The sequence below is a fragment of the Apis florea genome, unplaced genomic scaffold, assembly GCF_048593485.1.
Source record: "Apis florea isolate Af1SG1 unplaced genomic scaffold, ASM4859348v1 contig_37_pilon, whole genome shotgun sequence".
NCBI classification, from domain to species: domain Eukaryota; kingdom Metazoa; phylum Arthropoda; class Insecta; order Hymenoptera; family Apidae; genus Apis; species Apis florea.
This window is the reverse complement of record NW_028256861.1, coordinates 1,434,107-1,459,746: the sequence shown is the minus strand read 5'-3', so window position 1 is coordinate 1,459,746 and position 25,640 is coordinate 1,434,107. Positions and strand designations below refer to the sequence as shown.

The following is a 25,640-nucleotide window of genomic DNA, read 5'->3' as shown; positions in this document are numbered from 1 at the left end:
TTTTATCGAATTTCGTAACTGTTTCGTCTTAACGTTTGACGCGAAATTTTTATTGAATAATGAAATTCTGAACTTTGACCCATTACTGAAATATAATCATTCGATTGATTTGTCAAGTGAAAGTTAAAACAATAAAGAAATTGTTGAACCGTTAAATCATTTTCAGAGAATATGATTTGTATTGATTGGCTTTTAAACTTTCCAATTATAGAATAATTATAAATATTTTTATCTAATTCTAAATCTTTGTTTTTGGTTTTATTTTACAGTTTGTGGATTTGGGCGTGGTCACGAGTATAGAATATAATCACAAACCTGTGGAATCCGCGCGAAAAGGTCAGGAAGTTTGCGTGAAAATCGAGCCGATACCTGGAGAAGCGCCTAAAATGTTCGGTCGTCATTTCGATGAAAAGGATTTCGTCGTAAGCAAGGTAAGCTTTTTCATGTTTTTTAATTCATCGATCAAATTTATACAAGTGAGTCAACGTTGTTGAATCAACGATTTACATAAGATATCATCACGAATATTATAGACAATTGCTCAATTTCGAAGAACTTTATTTCTCATTCATGTTTACAGAAGCAATTTCGTTAAAACATGTTCACTTTTACACGAACCACCATTATTTTTGAAACGTATAATAATAAATCTTGATATAAATGCGATAACCATTACGAAAATGATCGAACAAACTATTTCGAACTCTTCGATATAATTCGAAAATTTTCTTTTTTTTTTTAATTTGAAGAAAAAGGAAAGGTTAACTCCACGTTTTGGATTTTTTGTTTCAAGCTAAATCGTTCACTTAGCAAATTTCGATTTGAAATAATCAATTGCCATACGATTAAATTGCGCGCACCGCAATTGGAATAATTGCGAAAGCATTAGCGAGAATTCACTATCGAGATTAGTCACGAGTAGCGATGGAATCAAATTTAATACATACTTATAAATCTAAATTAGATTTGAGAAACAAAAGATTTCATAGAATTTGCCACTAGTAAATATATATACTTGTAAGTATTTTCGACTTCAGATTATTATATCGAATTATAAAAAGTTATGATTTTACAATTTTACGAAAACTGATCAAATTTCTAATCTCATTCATTAACATTGACAACTACTTTAATCAAAAGAGGAAACAAATAGAATATTGAAAACTTTAGAGATAATCAAAAATAAAGATAGTTAGTAATAAAGCAAAAATTTGTATAAGATAATACTAATCTCGTCGATTTTTTTGTTTTATTATTCAGCAACTTTTTGTTACTGTAAATTTAACAATAGCTTGGTTTTTTGAATAACCAGAGTTTTATACTTGGCTTCTAACCTAACCTAACCCACCATTCTTATTAGTTTCACATAAATTCGTACGTTTATTCGTATACTTGGCTACTCGCGAGGGAAGAAGGACCGATTACAAGGCTTTCGAGAAGCAGCTGCTTCGAAAGAATTCGATCGACAGGTGGTCTCGGCCGTTGATGAAATTCCCCTAGAATATACGCGCGCGCGCGCGCCACACACACACACACACACACACACACACACACACACACACACACACACACACACACACACACACACACACACACACACACACACACACACACACACACACACACACACACACACACACACACACACACACACACACACACACACTTTTTCCCCTGGCCGATTCCGTACAGCTTTGCAATTTTCATCGAAATCAGAGACGAGCGAGACGGAAACGATCCTTATTAGTATGCAAGACTTTGGTCGAAAAAGGAAGATGCACATCCGGCAGTGATCAGGCGTCTACCATCGACTTCCGGCCTTCGCAGAACTTCCCATCCCTCTTCCTCGCCTCTTGCCTTCTTTCTTTTCCGCCTTCCGGTTCGGATATCGGCACCGAATCGATCGCCGTACTTTAATGGAAGCGGATATATAATGTGCTCGGCTCACGCGTCTCGTTCCCATAGATCGGGCTCGGTTTAATCGAATATACTTGACGATATTCTTCGTTACGTTCGATGTTCCAATTTTACGATGTTTAAATGAGATTTACTTTTTTTTTTTTTTTTTTTTTTTTTTTTTTTACAAGGGCCAATGAAGAGGAAAAAAGTTTGATAAGTTCGTTCCAAGGATTATTTTTTGACGGGGAAACTTTTTTTTTTATACGCGTTTTTTATACGTGTCAAATAACGAACATCATCGACTTGAAAATTTTTGACAATACCTTTTTTTTTTTTTAAACGAAAATGAATAAATTACACTGCTTCGTGAAATAATATTTTCAATATTTATACTTTTACATATACAGTTATACGAAGCGCGGCACGAAAAGGGGGAAAGGCAAATCGGTTATGTTGATATCGGTAATATTGATTTAACGAAGTCGCTTTCCGGACGCCGTGCAGAACGGTCGCGTTTCTCTCTGCTCGTCGAGCGAACATTATTATCGCTTAATAAGTAAATTAATATCGTGTGAATAATTATGAATAAGTTGAATAACTATTGCAAAAGAAGAATCTATAAATAAATATCCTCGTGAATAATCTACAATCTTCGTATTCTATGAAATTTAGAAATTTATTGCATCAATTTTTATGTTAACAATTAAATATATCCTTTTTATCATATAACGAAAATTATAATGTATTACGTTCCTTTTTTTTTTTTGTAGAAACACATATTTTTCCATGATTCGATCGTCAAATTGCCTTGTCGAGATTCGTAAAAAAGATTTTTAATATACATTGGATGAAAGATATTACAGTAAAAAGAAAAAAAGAATTTTTCTCACACCCTTTTAAATTTGTTTCCGAGAAAGTTAATCATCATCGAGGACGAGTATCGTAAAAATTCCCGTGTTTAATAGCATCAATTTCGTTTCCTCCTATCTCTATCTACGAACTTTCCGGCCGCGCACGCGTATTCAACGACTGTGCGAGCGAGCGCTATACGTGCACAGCATGGTCTGGCTTCGGCATCTTTGTGTGCTCCCAAGGCGAGCGGAAGTCGTCGTTACCGTTTGCTTCGTAGAATCGATTCCCCGGAATCACCTTGTTCCCACGATGATTTGTCGGGCGACAATTTTATGAATTCGACCTTCCCGGCTTCCACGTTTCTTTCCCTCTTTTGCTCACTCGAATTCCTGCTCGAGTTCCGAGCTAATTTTAATATCTCGATTATGAAATTGAATGGACAAACGTGCTATTAAATATACGCGTATCGTATCGCAACATGTTCATTTATGCGATATTAAAGGAAACAATGTATATAAAATCTGTAATTCGAAAGTAATTTGTTAGTATAATTATTACTAAATACTCGTCCATTCGATTCGATTGTTCTTTCGCGAATGACAAGAGAGTTAGGTTATGATTATTCGACGATGCTAAATTTTCGATCAGTAACAAGATTAAAAGTTAAAAAAGAAAGTAAAGTAAATATCTTTGTATAATACAAGGAAAAATGATTTTTAACCTGTAAACGTACAGACACAACTTACGTGTCGAGATATCGGTCGATCGTCAGCCAATATAGGAAAACGTGGGCAAAGGTTTCACGAGAAGAAGGACCCTTTTGCCGTTCGTGCAACGTTGCACGGTTAGTTACAAAGGGTGTGCGAGGCGTATAGAACGGTGGACGAACGAGGACGAAGCTATGAAACATGAATGGGAACGAGAGAGAGAGGGAAAGAATTCTACGGTGGAAGGAAGAGCTGCGCGGTGTGCGTGCGCGCGTGCAAAAGAGAAGTAAAAAGCTGGAATGAGCGAGTGCGAGAGAGAGAGAGAGAGGCGCGTGCAAGCGAACGAATGCGAGAGGGAAGAAGAGAGAGAGAGAGAGAGAGGAGAGGAGAGAAAAAGAAGGAAGGGAACGAAAGGGGCGGGAGGGAGTGAGAATGAGACGGGGAGGGAGAAGTAGCAGGGGCGTGGCGGGAGGCAGGCGTCCTCAATAGCCGCGTAAAACCACCATTGTGACCGATCCATGAATGAAACGGGACTTCCGGCCGGGAGTGGGGGCGGAAACAGTTGTAAAGCGTTACGTTAGTGAATGGACCGTGTGCGCGAGCATGCGCCTGTTCTCGCGAAAACCGATTCAACGAAATTATTCGTAGGAACACGATTAAAACGATCTTTTTTTTTTTTTTTTTCTCCCATTTTCCAACCTCTCCTATCTTCATATCGAAGAACTTGCGAAGAATGACGATTCGACTGTCTAAAATAGTATCAAATAGTTGTTTCTATCTTATCTCTCGCTTTATCGAAATTTTCTCACAAGAATAGTTATTTGACGATACACAGAGATTTCTTTTTAATAACACGGTTGATTAAAAATTTCCGATTTTTATTAAAACGATTCGTCAAAATATCTTACAATTTTATAAAACAATACAACATCTTGATCAGTCGTATCAAATAAATTAACTCGCGCTTTTTTTAGAAAGAAAAGAAAAAAGAAAAAAAAAGAAAAGGTATTTATGAGTTACAGAAATTCGATTCGATTGGAAAAATTGAAAATCGAGTTTGAGATTGAAATCAATAAAAATTGTTGTTCATCCGCCTCTGTTACAGATAAGCAGGCAGAGCATAGACGCCTGCAAGGAATACTTCAGGGACGATCTGGTGAAAACGGATTGGCAATTGATGGTCGAACTGAAAAAGCTCTTCCAGATACTCTAGGACATGCTGGACAATATGAGAACTGAAATCGAACCATTGTCGATGGGTTCACCGGGTGACGCGAGCATAGAAATGTGGGCTGCGTTTATCAAGTACCATCTTGGATCTGTCCGTTGTCGATCATTCACACCAATTGTAATATACACGTCGAACTTTTTGATTTCTCTGTCTTTCTCTTTGATGTACGCAATTAATCAGCGCACGTCTCTCTTCATCCTGTGATCCCTCGAAAACGTTTTTTCTCAGGTTTCCCCTGCACGTGATAAATCCTCCCCTCTCTTTTTCGATAAATAAAGCTTGAAAAGAAAAAAAAAAAAGAAAAGATAAACTCGCTGGAAAAGTCACGCGGAATCATCGTCGTCGTTTTTTTTTTTTTTTTCCATTTCGATTTGAATTTCGATCGATATTGTATTTAAAATTATTTTGCCCTATATATTCGTCGATATTTTTAATACAATGTTTTAACAATGTACAGCGGATTCACTGTACCATAATTGCAATAGAATTACGAAATCAAGAGTTGGAAGAAAATCTTATATATATATATATATATATATATATATAAAATCACGTTTTTAATATAATCATCGAAGATTATTTTTTAAATAGATAGCGGATAACGAGTCGAGACGAGTCGAGACTTGACCGCGCGATTCGACGATCCTATCTTTCGGAAAGCTTTGATGCAGCAGTGATTCGAAGCACTTTGTAGTACTTAATTTCACGCTGACGCAACGAACGCAATGGAACGACAAATACAAATGTTGTTGTGTTTCTCACCCGATTCGTATTAATATTCGAACAACTTGTGTCGTTTTTATTATTGCCGTGTATATTCGTCTCTTATATTATCGGATCGATTGTTTTCAATCATATTTGAATATATATATATATATTCTTTATGGGTGTATAATTTTTATTTTTATTTTCAATTGTATATAATTTTTGTGCACAATAATACGCGATAAATAGAGGTGCAGATGCAGGTTTTTTTTTTCTTTTTTATTTTAGTAAAAATATGGATATTTTTGGAATTGTTTCGTTGAAACAAAAGCTTAATTATATTTATCTCCATTGTACTATTACGTTATTATTGTTATTATTATTATTATTATTATTATTATAATTATTTGCAATTATATTATAAATATATATTATCAATACGATGTGTAATGTACATTATTATAGTAGTTATAATTATAATTACTATATATTATGATATTATCATTATATATTTTTATTTATTTGTACCATATCGTTATAATCATATAATCACTTATCTATGATATTGATTGAATAGCGAAATTTAACGAAAAATATTTGGGTTTAACTTATTTTATTATTATTATTATTATTATTATTATTATTATTATTAAGCTTACAGCGTTCACAAAGCAAATATAAAATTCGTACAATTTACTTGATTTTTTTTCCAATTTTGATCATTATTCAATTTGTCGCAAAAAATTGTGCAAAAAATTTATACAAAAAATTACATTAAATGCTACCTACGTTTCTATAAACTGTATAAAAAATATTATATACAGATGTATTAAAAAATAATTAACCCAATGGTAATAATAGGAAACAAAATATATACGGAATAATAATCTCTAACACGTTAAACTTGTTTAAATATTAATGCAAATCATTGTGCATAGATACATGAATTATTTTTAACGCGTACAATTGAATGTCGTTAGTGAACCGCAACTTAACCAATCGGACATAACCTCTCGATTGTGACAGATCGAGATGTCACAATAAAACTAGATTTCGCGATACCAGATTCGATAGTGCAACACACAACCGAGAAATACCGAGAAATAGTTTGCATGTAGTTATAAAAAAAAAAAAAAAAAAAAAAAAAGAATCGCATATATATGTTGGAAAATATTTTTGAAATTAGAAGACGAGATTTATCTATCGAGTCGAACGAAGCTGAGCAAAAAGAAAGAAAACTGATAAAGCTAAATCGCAATTGTTTTTATCTAGGATCCAAGAATTTGTATTGTATGGAAATTAATAATATCCTAAAAAATATTTAAAAAAAAAAATAACAGAGAATAAGTGGGGCCTTGAATCAATAATATTACGGGTCCCAGATTTTTCCGTACGAACCTCGTTATCAATGAATCTTAAGAAAAAAAAAAAGGAATAACTTTAAAAACTTACAACCAATATTTCGTGTAATCTATAAATATTTTATTAATAAGTTATATAGGAAAAATATGAAATGTTGTTGTACAAACACTGTAAATATCTACATTTTCATTTCAAGATATTTCTATATATTTATGTATCGATGTATTATTTAATATCGTTTTGTCCAATTTTTTTTTTATATCCGATGTTGTAATTAATTTTGTAATTTTATTTTAAAAATGTGCATTCGCATAATTGAAATTAAGAAATAACGATTCAACTATTATTCAAACGTACCGAAGAGGTTAAGTTTGTGTTTTGTGTTTGTACTTTACAGAACAAAACAAAAGTGAAGTTATGTTAATTGTTTGCTGCTACAATGAACTGGTATACAAACAGTCTATCTTACAATAGATAATAGATAACTTTAACATTTTACATATTATATCTTATTCCGCATTGAATTAACCTAAAAAAATAATATCATTGTACTTGATCTTTCATTTCAGTTTTGATACAATCTTTAAATGAAGCATCAAAGAATTACACGAGAGATTTTAATCTCATTTTTATTCTATAAAACCTACTGACGATGTTTGTACAGAAAAATCTGAGACACTCTGTATAATGTTCTGAAAAACAAAAATAATAGAACGTATGAAATATAATTCATGCCCAACAAAGTCTCGGATAAGGAAGAAGAAGATGAAGAAAAATCGAAAAAAAAAAAAAAAAAAGTAAGAGAAGTCCTTATTAGCGTTTTCTAGTTTCCGGTCACTTAGATCTCTTGAATTAGCCGTCGACGAGTGAACGAGTTTCGTCCGATACTACCTCGCATGCGGTTGCGCGAGGCGAACAAGGCGGTGGCTGTTCGAACGAAAAGGGAACTTCCGTCTTCTCTCTTTCTCCTCTTCCCGCGATGATTCGACCGCAACGATTCCTCCCGTTTTTGCGATCGATCTTACGTCACACGCTCTGGTTTCCTTGCACCCGACCACTGTGTTCAAGCCGTGTCTTTTTCGGGCTAGTTTCTAGCAAAATTGCTTCTTTCACTTTGCTGGTTCGAAAAGAAATCGCGATCAAACAAGGATTATACCATATCGATCAAAAATCGCTTTTTTTTTTGGATTGAATCGAATTTTCTTCGAATTTTATCATTGAAATTGAAATTAATTTTATAGATATCAGAATTTTTTAAAATAAAAAAATTCTAACCTATTCCAACTATTCTATCAAATTGGATTTTATGGAATACGTTAATGATTTCAACGTTTTATCGATGAAATGTATATTTCTTATTTTTCTTCTTCATTTTTTTCTCGAATTTGCTGAAAAGAATTTAAAATTTTAATCAATGTCTCTTTATATAAATCGAATGAAATCGTCTTTTATACGATAAGGGAAAATTGGATAATATACTCTATTATCAAATTCATCGAGACGAAAATTATTCGAGAGAACAAATACAATTACTTAATTATTTAATTATATTTATATTTTTTTTCATATTTCAATATCTTTTAATCTATGTAACAGGAACAAAACACATATTGTCTTGTCTTATGTCTAATTAAGCTATACTACTTACTTGATTTCTAACCTCAGATATTAGAATATTTTGAATATAGAATATAGAGTATCATTCTCATAAAATGAATGAATTTATTAATGATGTACAAAATTGAAATTGTTTATCTCACCAGATTCGAAAACCAATGAAACTTTCTCACTAATGCAATTTATAATTGCATTTATTATATACTTGTCATATTTGCGTATGATTGAAAAATATTCGAACTTATTAATGTGTCGCCATCTACGTAACTAAAACAATGTGTCTCGTTAACAGAGGTATGTTACCAAGTTTTCCCCTATAATTAGTTCTACATCGAGAAGATTTAATTGTGGGACAAAAAGTTGGAGGAATGTGCAATAAATATAGTGGCAATATACAATATAATTTGAAAAACAAGTTTAAACAAATATTTTTTGCAATGTTAATATACTAAATTATGAATGTGCGTGTAATCTTAATTCCAACTGTGTAATGAGTTACAACTAGATACATTCTAGGAGGTTAGGCGGAGGAAGGAATGATACGATGATAGTTATGACGACGAATTTTGTCACGAATGGCAAACTCGTCTGAGTGTCGGTACTCACGATCGATTCGTGGAAGCAGAAGCGTGTCTCGCATACAGTTTCCGACGTGTTTCCGGTTTCGCCGTTCGAGAACACACGTGCGAGGAAAAGAAGAAAGAGAGACAGAAAGGGGAGTAGGTGTGTAGATACGTGAACAGAAGGAAAACAGCGAATGAAAGAGTGACTGAGAGATCGAGAGAAAGAGAGAGAGCGTATGTATGTGAGAAAAAGAAAATAAGAGCTAGGAGCAAAAAGGTAAAACGATGTTACATTAGGAGAGAAAAAAAAAAAGAATATACGAGAGCCTCACGTGTTTTGTATATGTATTCACTTTGTATAAGATAATCGAGCGAATTATCGCGATAAAAATAAAGACCACAAGTTTCACAAGAAAAAAAAAAATAATAATCGATCGGACATTTGCGGTCGAGTGTATCAGTTTAACCTTCTTCCTGTTTTTGTTTTTGCCTACAGTGTCACGAGGTTTCAGAGAAGTTCGTAACGGATATTCAATGAGATTCTCTTGCATTTTCCAATTATGCGTTAACGCTGATTTTAACGCTTGATCGGCTATCAAGGAAACGAGAAGGACTAAATGTTATCCATTTAAGAACAATAATGTGGAATAATTTTCAACAATGCGCATATATATTATTGGTTAAAAATATAAAATTTCTTTTCCAATTTTATTATTATTGACAAGTGTATTGATACATTATATCGATAATAATTCCATTTATAATAGATTTTTTAGGAAAGAACATTTTATAACAACAAGATTCTAATATTCCCTTTAAATTTTTGAAAAACCATGGCATAATATTCGACAAATTTTTGTCTGATAATATACATTTCAAAATAGAAGAATCATAAAATTGTGAAAAAGAAAAAAAAAAATTAGAATGATATACATAATTTCCGTTCTTAATTCAAGAAGATTAAAAATGATGAAATACCGGAAGACAACCAACGTATGACCATCGAATACTTAAAATTCTCCGAGGATATACCATGACTCATTAATTTTTTAATGGTAGGTATAACTGTTCCACTTCCTTTTCGCCAGTAAATCGGTGAATTTGAAACATAATTAACTGAAGGAACTGGAAACGAGGCTATCGTCATTTTGTGCACCATGCATACAGGAAATGCATCCGCGTCGAACGCCGAGCGCAATGCACTCACATTCCTTTTTTTCCATTTCAGCCCGTATGTATCATCGATTTTCGAGATTAGAAGCCAAGCAGAATTCTCTCTTACCGACGTTCTATTTCTCTTCTTCTAACCTTACGACGAAATCTCCTTTTCATCGAATCTACTACTGTTCGTGCTTCTTCGAGATTCTGCCAATTGGAACTTATGTAAGGTCGTTTAATCGGTTTACCGATGCAGCCGCCTCTATACGCATTTACTACACGCTCGTATGCGTAAGCGTAAGTGTGCACGCTCATTTCCTTCGTTTCCTCTCCTCTTTTCTCCTCACTCCCCACCCTCGTACCCGCCCTACCTTGCCTATCCCTCACTAATACCCCGAATCATCGATACTGGATGTTACACTTGTTCAATGATAGGCACGAGCTTTCGACAAATTTTTTTATTAGTTTGCTCCATTCGTTTTATATCGATTAACGAAAATATTTGAACAGTTGTTATCTCAGAACATTTTTAATATAAAACTTTTTTCTTAATATTTCATCAGTATTATATACAGATAGGACTAAGAAATCGAAAATATAAAATAATATAATTTTTTCATATGAAATTATAGTTTTGAAAAAATCAAAGTTTAAAAAAGTTTTTTGGTTATGCGTATATTTAAATATATATATATATATATATTTAATGAGGTAGATTTTATAGTATGATATAGATGTAAGAACTCGGTCAAATTTTTTAATCGTGAACACAGATCGTAAATGATCCAGGATCGATTTTGACTACGAAAATGGAATCGCGATCGAAATCGGTCGGTTCGAATCTTTTCCTACGCAAGTCAGAAAATATGTCGTGTCCTTGCTGGGAGCAACCGAGAGCACCAAGTCGGCACGCCAAGCGGCGCTCAATGAACACACGTCATTTCGAGTCATTCATGCATCTGCAGGTTGTCCTCGCGCGTCTATACGCAATACACGTGACTGCGTATGCGTTAGCGATGGGAATGATGACCTCGCAAGTGATGTATCATACTTTCGTGAAAAGTGCATATTTAATCGTCTCTCGATTCTTTCTAATTCTTTCTCTTACGATTTAATCGAGAGAGAAGACATACATATTTGTTGCTCAAAGTTTCCTCTAAGATTAAAAATAATTAATAGAATAATTAATAGTTTTGTGATATAAAAGTTATTAATTGCAAAAAGTATATACGCATAATAAAATTGCATCGTGTCCCTTGATTTCGCATTGGAAATCCATATTTTAAGGATTACGATACGAGCGCCATCTGTATCTATATATCGTTCTTTAATCGATAGGGAAGAGGTTTCGAGATATCGAGCCCACCAAAATGACGAACGAACGCGAGTGTCGCAAATACTACTGCATTACTATATATTTATCGGTAGTTATCATAATGGCGTATTACGTATCGTCTGTGAAAAGTATTATATAATTTGTTTTCCTCAAATTCGTCATTCACGTAATATTTATAACATTCTTGATTAATTCGGTCTGTACTATTTAACCATATATCATGTGATCGCGAGATGTTTGTTTACTAGTTTCCTCGATGGACAAATTGTTATTTTTTTTTTTTTTTTTTTTTTTATGCTTTATAAATATTCATTTGAAAAAGAGAAAAAGAATTCTTGACACGGATAAAAAAAATGTGGAATTGATAGAAAAGCTTCGAGACTCGTGCCGATCGAATTATTTATCTCTTTTAGCTTGGCAATTTCAAGGTCGCTCTCGGTTTTTTAAAGCCTATATTTTTGCGCGAATAAATTATCTTAAATACAACATTTAATTTTTTACTAAATTTGATCGAATATTGACCTTTCTGCGGAAATAATCAATTTCTTTTAAGGTTAGAAAAAGAAAATTGATATTTTTATAATCATTGAAGACATGTCAGAGTTACGTACACTTCTCTTCATAAATAGAACGATTGATATACAAATTATTATTACATAAAATGACGTTTGTTGATAAATTTAAAACATTCTTAAAATAATTAAAAGTTTATTTACGATGTAGGATGTTGCTTTATGTGATCGTGTAATCAGAGAAGAATACGCAAAATCATAAAAACATTTATGGACACTTTTACAAACTAATTGGAAAAATAGTAGCTGCGAGATAATGAAAAAAATTAATAGCTAAAATAGCAAGATTAATAAGAACGGTTATAAAAGTATGTGTATTGATATTTTGCGTAATAAAAAAGGTATAAGAAATAGAAAACAGTGGTTGGTAAAAATTACGACTGTTAAAAATATTAAGTTTCTTTTTCATATTATAAAAAAAATAAAAATAAGTAAGTAAAATTTGTTATTAAATTTATATGGAACGTAGGAACAAAGATTTCAATTAATTTTTCTTTTATTTTTTTTTTTTTTTAAGCAATTCGTCCAGAGAAAAAGAAAGATAATGTAGAAAAATATATCAAATTTTCACAAATCTTCAACAAAACAAATTGAAATTATTAAAAAAAAAATCGTATCGCAAGAATATGTTCAGGTACGTTGCAAAAATTTTATTAATATTTTATTAAGCATAAAAATATAATTTAATACATCGTAAATAAAGATATTTATTATCGAAAAAATTAAAATATTACCATTGTTATTAAAGATTTTTGAATTTGATTGTAGATTGCCGTATAGTTTTAGCGCACGTAAGTACGTTATTCACTGATGTATGGCGTGTATTTATCCGTAGCTTAGGTCACGAAAGATCGCGTAGATAGTTTTACATGTGCTCGGAAAAATGTCGTATCGTTATCATTTGTCTCGCTTCCCCCTTTGCTCGTGTCTTTGACTCCGGGTTCTTTCCGTTTCATTTCTCATCACATCGTTCACGTGACTTCGTTTTGATCCAACAATACATTGTGCAGATTTTCAATTCGATATTGATATATTTCTTGACATATCGGTAACCGAAAATCATATAAATCATTTTAAATCTAATTGATCTGATTTTACAATCATTTACGTATCTACAATGATTTATACATATTATTTTTTGTATATTTCTTTGATCTCTCGTTTAATAACAGAATTCTGGCATTAACCTATTGGAAACATCAAATAATGAAATAATTTTGTATACTCATGATTGTTTATCACTTAACAAGATACAAAGGATCAAATGATTCTCGAAATTTAACTTTAGAAAAAAAAATTTTTCGATTAAGTTAAGTTAGGTTAAGAATTCGATCTCGATCTAATTTTTCACGCTTTTAACCAAAAATTGCGTTACCTTTGATTGCAGAATTCGTGAATCGAAGAAGGATCGTTGCATCGATTTCAATTTTTTTCTTCATTTGCAAGATTTTTTAAATTCGACAAGAGCACCGAGTCACTTACCATGACCGTTCGATAAAATTTGCAACGATATATCGCAGTGCTTTCAATAGCGGCATTCTTTCGTAGGAACAACTCGATCAAGGTCAGCCAGCAAGCGAGACGAGAGAAGGAACGACAGAAATGTGTCTTAGTATGTCGTAGGTTACAAATCGTCCAGGCGAGAGAACTGTAAACAGGCGTAAGGTTAAACGGGTGGTACACACTTAAGTGCATTAATGAACGCGCTTAAGATACGCGGCGTGCCGCCGTTTAAATATAGGCTAAACCAGTGTTTCTCAGCCTGCTCGTTAATGTAGCCCCATTTGAAGGTTCAAGACTTTTGCGTCACGACTATATCGCGCTGATGCTTGCCGTGTAAACGATATCGTGAGAACGAAGCGCGCGATCCTTCGTGCGACAAACTTGAAAGTAACTAACTCAGTTCGCGATTTGATATCTTGAAAGATGCGTAAAGAAAATTTGATATAATTCGATTTAATTCAATTTAATACAATTTCCAATTTATGTACAAAAATAAGTACAACAACGTAAACGATCATAAAACATACACGACATTGCAAGATAATATTGAGGTAAATATTTTATAACTGCAAAAGATTCGAAGAATCGAGTTTTGCAGTTATCCAATAGAGATATTAATTCTTACTTCTGATACGTCTCGACCAGAGCTCTCGAGAGTTTGTTTACATTCTTCGAATGCAGGAAAAGATGGTGGATAAAAGGAAAAAAGAACCAAAATTATGGTTGAAAAAAAATTATATTAGAATTACAAATTTGATTATATGTAATTTCGAATACAAGATTGTATTCTCTAACTTCTTCAATTTCAAATGAGTATATAATTAAATCTTTACATTGGTGCTTTTTTAGGTTATAATTGTAACGAAGAGTATATATAGGTTATAATTACAGTGAAGATTTTAGGTTAATTTACTTTGTAAGCGGACCAACCTGTGCCGGATTTTCTCAAACATAAGTTTGTACCTGGGAATATAAATAACATAGAAAGAAAGAAAGTTAAAACAATTCGAACAAGGTATTTCGCAATGAAAATTTTTTTTATTCGATCTACTAAGGTTAATTTTTAATTAGTTTTAATTCATTTTCAATTACTCATTGTTAGAAGTGACTCGTTAACAGTTCTAATTCGTATATGCAGGTTTTCACGGAGAAAAAAAATCTCTGGATCATGTTTTCTTGTTCGAGCTCGCAACGGAACGATTAGTAAAGGGAACGGAACAACCGAACTGTCACGAGACGGACAACAATATAAAGATAAGAATAAAATTGCGAGAATGAGGATAACTTTCGCCGTCGTTTTCGAGCATGATGTTCAGCTTCAAATAATGTTCAACTTTTCAAGATCATTGGAATCGATGGTGCGAAAAATGGCCAAAACCAAGGAGCACCATATTCTTAATTCATCCTGCTTACATGGAAAACTAGCACTAAACTATTTTATTAGAAGTTGAGTTTTAAGACAAAGAATAAAATACATACATTTATTACTTCTGTTGACCTCCCTTTGGTCTTTGAACAAATCATGGATTATTTTTGAATATATCAAAAAATTTAGATATATTTCATATACATTCAGGTATCAAGTATCGTCTGTTTTTATTGATCTTTGAATGATTGAAAAAATAATACCGATAATACACGAACCTAGTCCTAAATTATTTCTGATTCATTTCAGTTAAAAATTTTTCATTCCTTAATGATCCATACCGATTAAAATTTGCGAAAGAAAGAACCTACTTTTAATCCTCGCAATTTTGTGCAATATTGATCAACCTTATCCCCGATCAATCCCCCAGTGAAAAACGATCCGTGTAAAATATTAAATTCAAAAGTATTCTAATTTTCGCAATATTTGATTGGTGATTAAGTCTGATTGCTAAAGTGTTGCGAGGTAAATATTTTTCAACATGACGGTGAAAATTACGAGACAAATGTGTCTCGGTTGGCAGATACGTCAGGACGTACTATTGCCACGCTAGGAAAGGTGATCATCGAACGTAAGCGGGAAGAGAGGGGATTCGTCGTTTGGAACGAGAAGGGGGAGGTAGGACGAAGCGTTTCCACACCGGATATCCTCGAATCCGAGGGAAGTAGTGCACGCGAGTTCGCGTCGCCACGCCCGTCACGCAGAGAATGTATATTTGTATTATTATTAGAAATTCATCCTTTTTATTATATATATATATATTGAGAAAAAATGATAATGAAAAAAATTGTTGGATCAATTGATTTATGCTTTATTCAATGTGATTTCAGTTCGTCAGATGTGATTTGCTTGAATTAATTGCATTCTCAAAAAGTCGAATATTGCACAAGAGCTGTAAACATATATATCGGTGACAAGATCGGCTCGTGTTATCGTAAAGATTTTAATTTTAATTCCATTTTTATGGCATCTATAACTCTCTCGAGATATCACTTGCAGAAGGATAATTTCGAAGAACAGAGCAAAGTTTTGTTTCGGCGAAATATTATTCTTTTTATATTCCATTTAATGATATTAAAAATTAGGGCCTTGTTTCTCACTTCCAGATGTCCCAGTAATGATGGCTTCGCGACCGTTCCAAAATGGATCAGACGAGGCGTTAAACGGCGAGATAAACGAATAATTTCGTGAAAACCTTGAACCGTCTTCTCGGCTGGCTGTTTGTATGCATGTGCGGAGAGCATGATTTGCAGCAACGTCGGTAGCATAGCACGTTATTAGACGAGTCTGGCAAGTCGCGTTTCTAGATCACGTTTCATTGCTCCCTTCAATGTCGTCTCTTTTCTCAACTTTTCCAGAATTTATCCTTTATATATTTGTCGTACTATTCGTTTCATTCTCGATTCCCTATCGTAAATTTCGAAAAATGCGATTTGCAAATCAATCGCGTATTCAATACGTCCCCTTCGCGCATTCAAGATTAGAACAGTGGCATTTTTGCATGGAAACCGGTTCACTGTATTTAATGCCAAGTACCAAGAGTCGTCACCATCGATGCGTTTCATAAAATTCTACTATCCAATCCTTGTGTTCCATGTTCCCGTTTCTATTATTATTATGTCCGATTTTTATTACGATCTTCAAACTTTGCGTTCTACACAAAGTAAAATGATATATTAAATAGGATATCTTGTCCCTCTACTATTCTTCTCCAGTCATTGATATAAATTAAACTTGGCGTGGATCAAATAAAGCTGGAAATCGTTTGGCAAATATCGTAGTGAAATCTCGAGGACAAAAGCGTCAATTTGGAACAAGCCACAAAAATCATCCACGAGAGGGGGAAGAGCGCGACGTGATGCAACCTGGTGTATTTATGGTAATTTTATTTACAGGAGTTCGGTCGATTTATCTTGACAATATTCCGCTCGTGATTTGAAACATGCGTGTCCGATTAATACCCGAACTGCTGCGCTGCCTGCTGTCCCAACTATGAGTGAAACAAAGACAACCGATATGGAAACGACAAAGACAGCCTGGTTTATGCTCACTGTCTGCCTTACAACAGGGAGTGGGAGGAGGAACACGCACACACGGCCGCATAAATAACGTGGCACGAACACAGAGATACGGCGCGGCTTACGTGTATACGAAGAGAGTGAGACAAACAGAGGAAAGAGGATGGTTATACAGGTTGTAAAACAAGAACGACGAAGACGAAAGAGGATGTAGTCGGCGGACATTTACGAAGAGAACCGAGTATCCCCGACATGTGGGAGAGCCCCGTAGTACAGAGAGAGGTATCGGTTTTACGACGTTCGATCACCTGAACGAAGATTTTTTAATCATGGAGCAAAGAGAAAATTCGAACGAGCGGAATTATCATTCTCTTCGATATCCTTCGATTAATAAATGATTGTCTCTAAGAATGTTCTAACTCGTCGTTTCTTCGGAAATAACGTGTTTTCGAAAATTTATACGATCATGAATATATTACTAATAATTGATTAATTGCAAATAATTTTTTTTTTTGTATAATACATTCAATTGTATTTATGTAAAAATTCTCAATCTTCTCAAATTATATTCCATTAGTAAGATTGATTATAGATTAATTGAGTGAAAAAAATGAGAATAACGAAACAAAAATTATTTTAATAATTGGCATGAAACGTATCAACGAAATAGAAAGAGTAGAGCATAGTAGAATATCATTGAAAAAGAGTATAGAATATAGTCATATGTCGTAGATTAGACGCGGTACACGTGTACGAAAGTCGACGAAAAGTACGTGGAACCTGGATGAACAGAAGCAGCCCTGGTCGCACAATACGAGCATGAATGAAGTATCGCGGCTGGCTCGCGGGGTACGGTATACTCGGACGAAACAGGGTGAAGCGACGAGGGGGATCGCAGGCGTCACTGTGCTTTCGTGGCGGTGAGGTTGTTGCGACGTATGTATACGCGTTTACGTGTAAACGATCACGCACGTATGAGTGAACGCGCGCATATGCAACTTTCGGTATGATCGAATGCGCATGCGCATCGCGCGCACCCCACCCACAGACAGACAGGCCGCTGCTCCGCTGTTTGTAACAAGCAGAGAGTCTAGAACGCCACACCAGCGTCGAGCGCAACCGGCCTCGGCTTCAAACGAGACACGATTATACTCCTGCTGTGAAAACGAACGGTATACGGTATTGAGAAAAAAGAACGGACTATATTATACGTAAAAAGGAAAAGAGGAAAATAAAAGAGATCGGTAGTGTACGCGTGCGCGTTATTATATTATATTTCGTTGTTTCTCGTCAAGCAGACCAAATGATGAGTGTTCGCAAAGATTTTCTGTGAAAAACAGGAAAAAAGTTCGTTCACCTTTCTGTTCGAGAATTGTCGGTATACAATCGTATCTCTGTACGATTGGTTGCATATTCGGATTGTGCGCGATATTCACTGAGAGCATAAACGTGTATCACGTTATATCAAAACTGAGTGTAATTTAAAGTGGCGAAACGAAAAGAATCGATGGATACTCGGCGGTTCGAAGATCGATTCGACTATCGACCGGCACGGCAATACGAGCGAACGTGAAAAAAGTTGGAAGGAAGAGAGGTTAGAAAAGACAAGTAAGAGTAAAGATTGTGTCGTGTACGTGATTGCGAAGCCTGAAGGAATACGTGGTCGAAGCAAAAAGCGAAAAAAGTGCCGAAGAAAGAGAGAATAAAAGAAGGAGAGAGAGCAAGAAGGAAAAGGCGAGAAAATAGAGAAGGTGTTGAGTGGTGGGCCTGCGAGCCGGACAGTACGTGCCTGGGCTGCGCTCGCACGATCTACACCGGCATGGCCGCCGAGGCCAGCTGAACTTTTTCTTCTCTCTCTCTTGCACGACGATCGTTGCTCCCACCCACTTTATGCATCTTTCTTCCTCCCTTCCTTCTTTTCTGTCTCATTTCTCTCTCTTTCTCGTTCTGTCAATCCTTCTTCGTCTTCGTTCACGCTTCTCCCACTTCTTGACTGTCTCGTCATTTCGTCTCTTTTTTTCTTTCTTCCATCCAACTCGTTCTGACTCTCTTTCTCTCCCGTTCTTTGCTTAACGCAAGAGAGGACCGTGCGCCACGAATACCCAGACTCCTTGTGTATGCGTTCGTTTATGTGTGTATACGCGCAGTTTGCCAGCCATCGCGGGGAAATCGAGTGGAGGCTTGCCATTCGAGAAAATCAGTGAACGCAAGCGAACCCCTTACACTACTGCTATTTAACCACGGACACATGCGTCAGATTTATCGCGGCAGTGGTCTTCATAATTAATATCGTGATGTGCATGTGTGATTCAACGTAAAAAGTTGTTTTATTCGAATCACTGATGGAAATTGATTTTCTCGCATAGATCGCAGGAAATAACGTGTATTCATTCAAAAGGATGAGTGAAATGTGCGCGAAAGAGAAAATACTGTCGATCGATGATTGCGACGTTGTTCGATCAAGTTAATTATTATTATCTACAATTAGATTCTTCAGGCGCAAACACGATACGATAAATAGTTGGTGAGACTTTAAAATTTTATAACACTACGGAACAGTGAAATTCGCAAGTTGACAGTCAGTCAGTCAGTCATCAAAGTACGGGGCGACTCAATCAATCGTGACGCACCTGTCGGCATCGTCGTCGTCGGGGTGCTGCTAGCAGTGGCAGAGAGTGTGGCAGTGTCTCGTATGCCGGCAACAGAAGACGGAAGAATAACGGAGGGTAGAATAAAGGGCAAGCATCCAGCTCGGTGAAGTTTACGCACGAGGACGTACACGCACGAGAGAGAAGAGAAGACCTACGGAGGAAGAAGAAACGCTTCGAGGAAGAGGAAAGAAGGATGCGCGAGAAGGAAAACGTCGGTGAGGACCTCCTACTCGTTGCTTTTCCACGACGAGCAGTAGTACTGTTGTTCGAGGTGCGAGCCGCGTGACACGAATGCGAGAGTGTGAGAGAAAGGAGAGGCAGGAACGAGGGGGAGAGAGAGAGAGAGGAAGGAGATCTACCCAACAGCGAAGGCATATCCGGCCGTGGCATGTGCGCACGATAAGGACAGAGTGAAGTGGCTATTTCTGTGGAGCATAGGGGGCCGCTCGTATAAAATAAGCAGTGAATGAAGGAGCCTGTTTACTGGCAGACGGCCTACGCGAGATTCAGTCGTCGACTCTCTTTCTCTCGCGCTCTCTCTCTCTCTCTCTCTCTCTCGATCGCGCACGCTAATCGTCGTTCCCTCGTGCCTTCTCTCTCTTTCTCTCTCTCTCTCTCTGATTTTCGCTCTCGCTCTCGCTCAAGCAGGCGTCCCGTAGCGGAAAGAGAAAGGGAAAAAGAAAGAAAGAGAGACGGACGCGCATCGTTGCCACGAGAGAGAGCCGTGTGTGTTCCCAGTGCGCGAGAAGAGTCCGCAGTGTATTCACCGGTCTTGTCCTGTCTTGCCTCGTCTCGACTCGTCTCGCCTCCCCTTCCTCTCACCTCACCACACCTCGCTCTACCTCTCCTCACCTCACTTCACCTCATCACGCACCTTAGTACTCCATCGACACTCCGCCCTTTGCCTCACTTTGTCTTGCTTCGGTTTGCTTCCTCTTCTTCTCGTATTCCTCTGCTTCTCTCTACGTAACCTCGCCGCCTCACCTCATCTCTCTCGTCCCGTCTCGCTTTGCCTCGCCTCGCCCCACCTCGTCTTGACTAGCTTTACCTCGCATCGCCTCGCGTCGCCTCGCCTCAGTTCGCCTCGTCTCACTTCGTCCCGTCTTGCCTCGCCACGACTCGACTCGACTCGGTTCGGTTCTCGTCTCCTCTTCCCGTGCTTATGTTTTTCTTGACAGAGCTCTACGCCGGAGTCACTGTGCCGCGTTCGCCGCTTTCGTTCCTAACCATGGAAATGTACCGATAATCTGTAGCTTTCGCAAGTTTTTTGTTCCTCTGATACGTTTTATACCACGCTATATAATAAATACATACCACACGTATACATACCGTGCCGGAGCATGTGTTTACGTGTTGTGTGACGTGACCAGTGCGAAGAGAAGTGAAGAGATTACATATGATACACACAGAGAGAGAAAGGATCTAACAATTTTTCGAAATTTCACGGTGCGCGCGTCTTTACTTCATTCTTTACACCCATCTTTCTTTCTCGTTCCCCTTCCTTTTCGTACCGCGTGTTGTGTGGTACTCGCGGAAAACAGTGAAAAAGACCGAAAAGAATAAACGAGTCGTCGGCTCGCTTCTCCTCGATGCGTTCGTGCCCCCCGTACACGTGCTACGGAGATTGGAGGAAAGGATAAAGCTAAAGCGGAAGATTTGCGGTTCTGTGAAGGATACAGGTGAAACGGAAGTGCCGAAAGTGTGGATACCTTGGACTACGAGCCGCCCCCGGTGCTGCCACCGCGGCGCCCGCCCTGGCCGTTCAACAGCCCGAGCAGCACCGCCTCGAGGTACATCGGGCAGCGCACCATCACCATCGCCACCACGTCCCCGTTGACACCGACGGCGGCTACGACGACTACCACGTCGACGACGCCACTGACAACGACGCTAGTATCGGCGCTGTCCGCCTCCCAAGGCTCAACGACCTCCTCGTCTGCGCGAGTGTCGCCGCAGCCGCCACCCTTGACGCCGCCCCAGTATCCTGCGCCTCCACGGCCCCCTAGTCGAAACGGTAAGTCTATAATTTTGTACCGTTATTCGATTTTTTTATACTTTTTTTTTTTTTTTTTTATATATAACTTCTCATTCGATTATCATCCGTTCCACTTTCTACGTGAATCGATCTCGTTTCTTATTCGTTTATTGCTTGTTGCATTCTTTCATAGTTTAGGAGTTGTGTGTATAGGAAATAACATAATAATACATTAGCTGGAATCCTGAAAATTTTATTTTAAATGGTAACATAACAGAAATTTTCTCTATGAAGAAAACTCTATGATATTCTCTATTCTGTTTTATCTCTGCATCTCGGTTATGCGTTTCACAATTTTTTAGAAAAGAATATAATAACATTTGGCACTATTCCCGGCTAATATACGAACTCGTTCGATCGATTCTCGTTCGACGATCGAGAACAAGCGAGGTCACACGATTTCTTCGACGGTAATTTCATCGACGATCGAAGCGAGCGAGCGAGCGAGCGAGCGTGACTCGCCGTGGATTGAGTCACATTACGCTTTCATAGAGGCCAAGCCAGGAGGCACGAGCCGACTAGTGAATGAAATTTACCGATGTAGAAAGTTTGCGAGAAAGTCGCCTGCCACACCATTCCGTTCGTAACACCCGACACATTCTTCGTACCCGTATATTTATTTCTCCTCGAGCATTCGTTACATTACTTGTGTTGCTTTCCTTCCGTTGATGGGAATGCCGATCTCGTCGCGGATGCTTTTATAGAAAGTGTTGGTGTAACTATTTATGAATGCATCGGGCGCGAATGGATATTTCTCGGTGAAATTTACGTGATAATTTCAATTTATCTTGCTAATCGCAATTTTCTTTAATTCGTTCTCGTGATGGGTCGATATTCTTCTCGAATGAATTGGATAATGCGACAAGGAATGATGAAAGAGAAGGTGGACGTGTCAAATGACTTTTGTAGAACGTTAAAATAAAAATCTGACTCGGAGTAAACATCGGTCTTTATCTTGCCGTTATCTCTACCGGAGTTGATTCGCAGACCTACGTTAACTGGATATTATTTATCTCTTCTTTTGATTATACACACCTTTATGCCTTGTTAAATTCTCTCTCTCTCTCTCTCTTTTCTCTCTCTTTAAACTTGTCATAAAGTTAAACGCATTTACATCACGTATGCATGATTTATCGAAGTTATCATCGATTGAAAACTTGGAGATTGTAATTGAATTAGTTTCATTGCTAGTTTCCTCTCTCTTCGTGCGGGATACGATCGGAATAAAGGCGCATGCGCAGAGCCGCGCATTCACACCAACACAGCCGCGTCATTCGCTTCGAATGGCAATAGAGGAATGAATGCCACTCGTTTGACGTACCTGGTGAGTTGGTGCGCATGCGTGAATGTTTCACGTAAGGTTTTCGCATATAAATATTCCGATTTATCGGGTGCTCGAAGAATCTTGCGTGTTGGTTCGTATCGTCGAGTTGATCCTTTTCTAAGTAATTCAGAAACGCGAGGATTAATTATTGACGCGTAGCTGAGGAATCCTTTTGAGATCACGATTAATATTTGGGGAGGAAGAGGCTCGATCGAGAACGGTTTAGTCAGAACACTGGGATATAAGATCTGACACGTAATATTGATATCGGATCGTAGATTAGGTGTCTATCCTAGAATAGATGGTGCGATGATGAATCTTACTTCGAGTGAAGTATAATCGCGAGAAGATTAAATGATTAAATGTGGAATCGTTATTATCGGTATTTTATTTCGAAAAAAGAGGGGGGATCGTATCGATCGATTCGAGATAACGGAATTGATGACGGAAAATTGAAGAATAGTAGTCTGTCATCCGCGTAAGTTCGTTGTATGAATATACTTTTGGCACGGGTTCGTAGCGGAAAGGTGTGCTAGACTTTCAGGCCAACTTGTAGAGGCAGTTTGCACGGCGACTTGCGAGATATCGGCACGCTCACGCGCATCGTGACACAGATACACACGTTTACGAGCACACACGCGCGCGGTGTCGGTCTGGCATGAATGAAACCATGATTTCCACGCATGGCGCATAGGTAGGTGACTTGTCTGGCGCTATGCTCGACTCATCGATGAGAAAGATTAATATGCTATATCTGTGACAGAGATATTGAAACTAATTTTGTCTCGTTTTGCTTTCGTTTCTTTCTCATTCAACTGGCACTATGAATCGATAAGATTTCTCATTCAGGAACTTTTGAATGACAACTAGCAGATCGTAGCGTTACGTAACAATCTGTTTATACTTACTTTACGAACTTTTCCAACTTTTTTAACTTCAACTTTTATCGAAGTGAAACGAAAAATAAATAAAAACAGAATATTTTTCCTTTTTCTATTTTTTTCTATTTTTTCTTAATAAGTGTTTATAAAAAAATACGTCGATCGAAATATTCGTCTTACGGAAGGGCTCCATCCGTTATTCCGTTCGCGTTTGTCATTCTTTCGATAGAAGGGACGATTACGCAAATCGCTATATGCAGAAATATGTGATTTTCCGATATTCTCGAACGATTGCATCGCTTACTGAATAATTCGACGTACGTTCGAGATACGCGACAAAGATATTCGTTATATCTCGAAAATATTCCTCGTTGGTGGAAAAAAAAAAACTTATTCCACGATATAATAATGCAAAATATCAAATAGTTTAATCATCAATTATAAACCTCGTTTTTTTAAATGACAATTCTTTTCAAAAGAATTTTTCATTCACAATTATTTATTCATTTTATTTGTTGTCAAGTTGCGTGGAAGAATCGTTAAACGCGTCGTGAAAACGCGCGTAAAGTAACTTTTTTTTTTTTTTCCTTCTCGATCGTTCGATGTATCGATCGTTACGTATTCCATGCGAGATACGAGGTTTCACACCGGCGTCCAATGTTTGCAAAACATTGTACGTTTAACGACATAAAAATAAAATCCTTCTAAACGTTCCGGGAGAGGCGTGGCACAGCTACTTTACGTTTGCTTGTGTAATGTGTCGCAATTCCGCAAAAAAAAAAAAAAAAAAAAAAAAAAAAAAAAGAACGCGATGCGGTAACACATTGCAAATGCGTTTGATGCGATGTTCGCGCAGTGAAGAAGTCCGCCGTGTCCTTGAGCGACATGTGTCCAGAATAACGAATCGAAGAAATATGAAGAAAGTCGTAAAAGGAATGGTTTCTCGCACGTGTTCAACTCGTCGGCGGGCCATTTAAATATTGCGTCGAAATCCTATTACGCGATCGATTTACGAAAATTAATTCTCATCGCTTCCGGTTTTTCCATAAAGAGAGAGAGAGAGAGAGAGAGAGAGAGCGGGGGAGGGGGGGGGGGCGAAAGACGGCTCGATCGATGAATAAATTTATGGTGAAAAACAACGTTTCGATCATAGATGAAAATGAACTCGTTGCTTCATTTATATACATTCGTGGAAGAAGAAATATATCATCTCAGAGTTCTTCATTACTTCCGGTTTGTTAAGAAGAAGAGAAAAATTACTTATAGTGAGATAGTAACATTTTCGGTGAGGGGAAAAAATTCGTTGAAATCGGTATTATTTTTGCACGGGGGAGAACTACTCCATTGAGAACGTAGCACACGGTTGACAACGTTGCCGGATTCCACGACGTACGTGACAAATCACGCAACTCCTCCAAGCTTGTTCCGGCAATTGAGGTTCCGCGTGTAACGCGATAACCTCATCAAAATTGGTTTCGAACGACGCGACGGCAAATATATCCGCCAGCTGATACACGAATCTTCAACTTGAGGGATATGGATTCGATTCAATTCAACGAAGAGAAAATAGCCGGTTTCGTTACGTTAGATACATTCTTGATACGTTCTTTAAATAGCACGATCGTTGTTTCATTATTGAGGATTCCCGATATTTTTACACGCGCGAATTTGCTCGATCGGATCATCCTTTTTGGCGAAATAAGATTCGCTCCTCTCCCTGTGTCTCTTCGTAACACAAGAACACCGCCGCTATCTTCATGTTTGCCAACCCCGTTATCTCTCCGTTCCACCGTCTTTGAT

At 37.0% G+C, this 25,640-nt stretch overlaps 2 protein-coding genes and 4 long non-coding RNA genes across 7 annotated transcripts in view; 5 read left to right on the top strand and 1 right to left on the bottom strand.

The window, feature by feature from the left end:
* Positions 1-4,831, top strand: part of eIF5B (eukaryotic translation initiation factor 5B) — a 32,070-nt gene extending 27,239 nt beyond the window's left edge. For both annotated transcript variants that reach the window (XM_086916049.1, XM_086916050.1), the window contains 2 exons: positions 270-431; positions 4,564-4,831. In XM_086916049.1, coding sequence (XP_086772175.1) covers positions 270-431; positions 4,564-4,671 — 270 coding nt within the window. In that variant the 3' untranslated portion in view covers positions 4,672-4,831. The remainder of the gene's footprint in view (positions 1-269; positions 432-4,563) is intronic.
* Positions 4,832-11,465: 6,634 nt separating this feature from the next.
* Positions 11,466-12,296, top strand: LOC147656261 (uncharacterized). The gene is made up of 2 exons (XR_015294729.1): positions 11,466-11,518; positions 12,154-12,296. It is a non-coding gene; the product is annotated as an uncharacterized LOC147656261 (long non-coding RNA).
* A 223-nt stretch (positions 12,297-12,519) lies between these two features.
* Positions 12,520-13,502, top strand: LOC147656260 (uncharacterized). Its single transcript, XR_015294728.1, has 3 exons — positions 12,520-12,636; positions 12,771-12,793; positions 13,390-13,502. It is a non-coding gene; the product is annotated as an uncharacterized LOC147656260 (long non-coding RNA).
* On the bottom strand, positions 12,632-13,711 carry LOC147656259 (uncharacterized). Its single transcript, XR_015294727.1, has 2 exons — positions 13,378-13,711; positions 12,632-13,189 (listed from the first exon to the last, which is right to left on the bottom strand). It is a non-coding gene; the product is annotated as an uncharacterized LOC147656259 (long non-coding RNA).
* Positions 13,712-13,720: 9 nt separating this feature from the next.
* LOC147656258 (uncharacterized) lies at positions 13,721-15,160 on the top strand. Its single transcript, XR_015294726.1, has 3 exons — positions 13,721-14,056; positions 14,355-14,520; positions 14,644-15,160. It is a non-coding gene; the product is annotated as an uncharacterized LOC147656258 (long non-coding RNA).
* A 5,486-nt stretch (positions 15,161-20,646) lies between these two features.
* sty (sprouty signaling antagonist) overlaps positions 20,647-25,640 on the top strand; it is a 28,205-nt gene continuing 23,211 nt past the window's right edge. The window contains exon 1 of the mRNA XM_086916047.1: positions 20,647-21,614. The gene's annotated coding sequence lies outside the window, so the exon portion shown is untranslated. The remainder of the gene's footprint in view (positions 21,615-25,640) is intronic.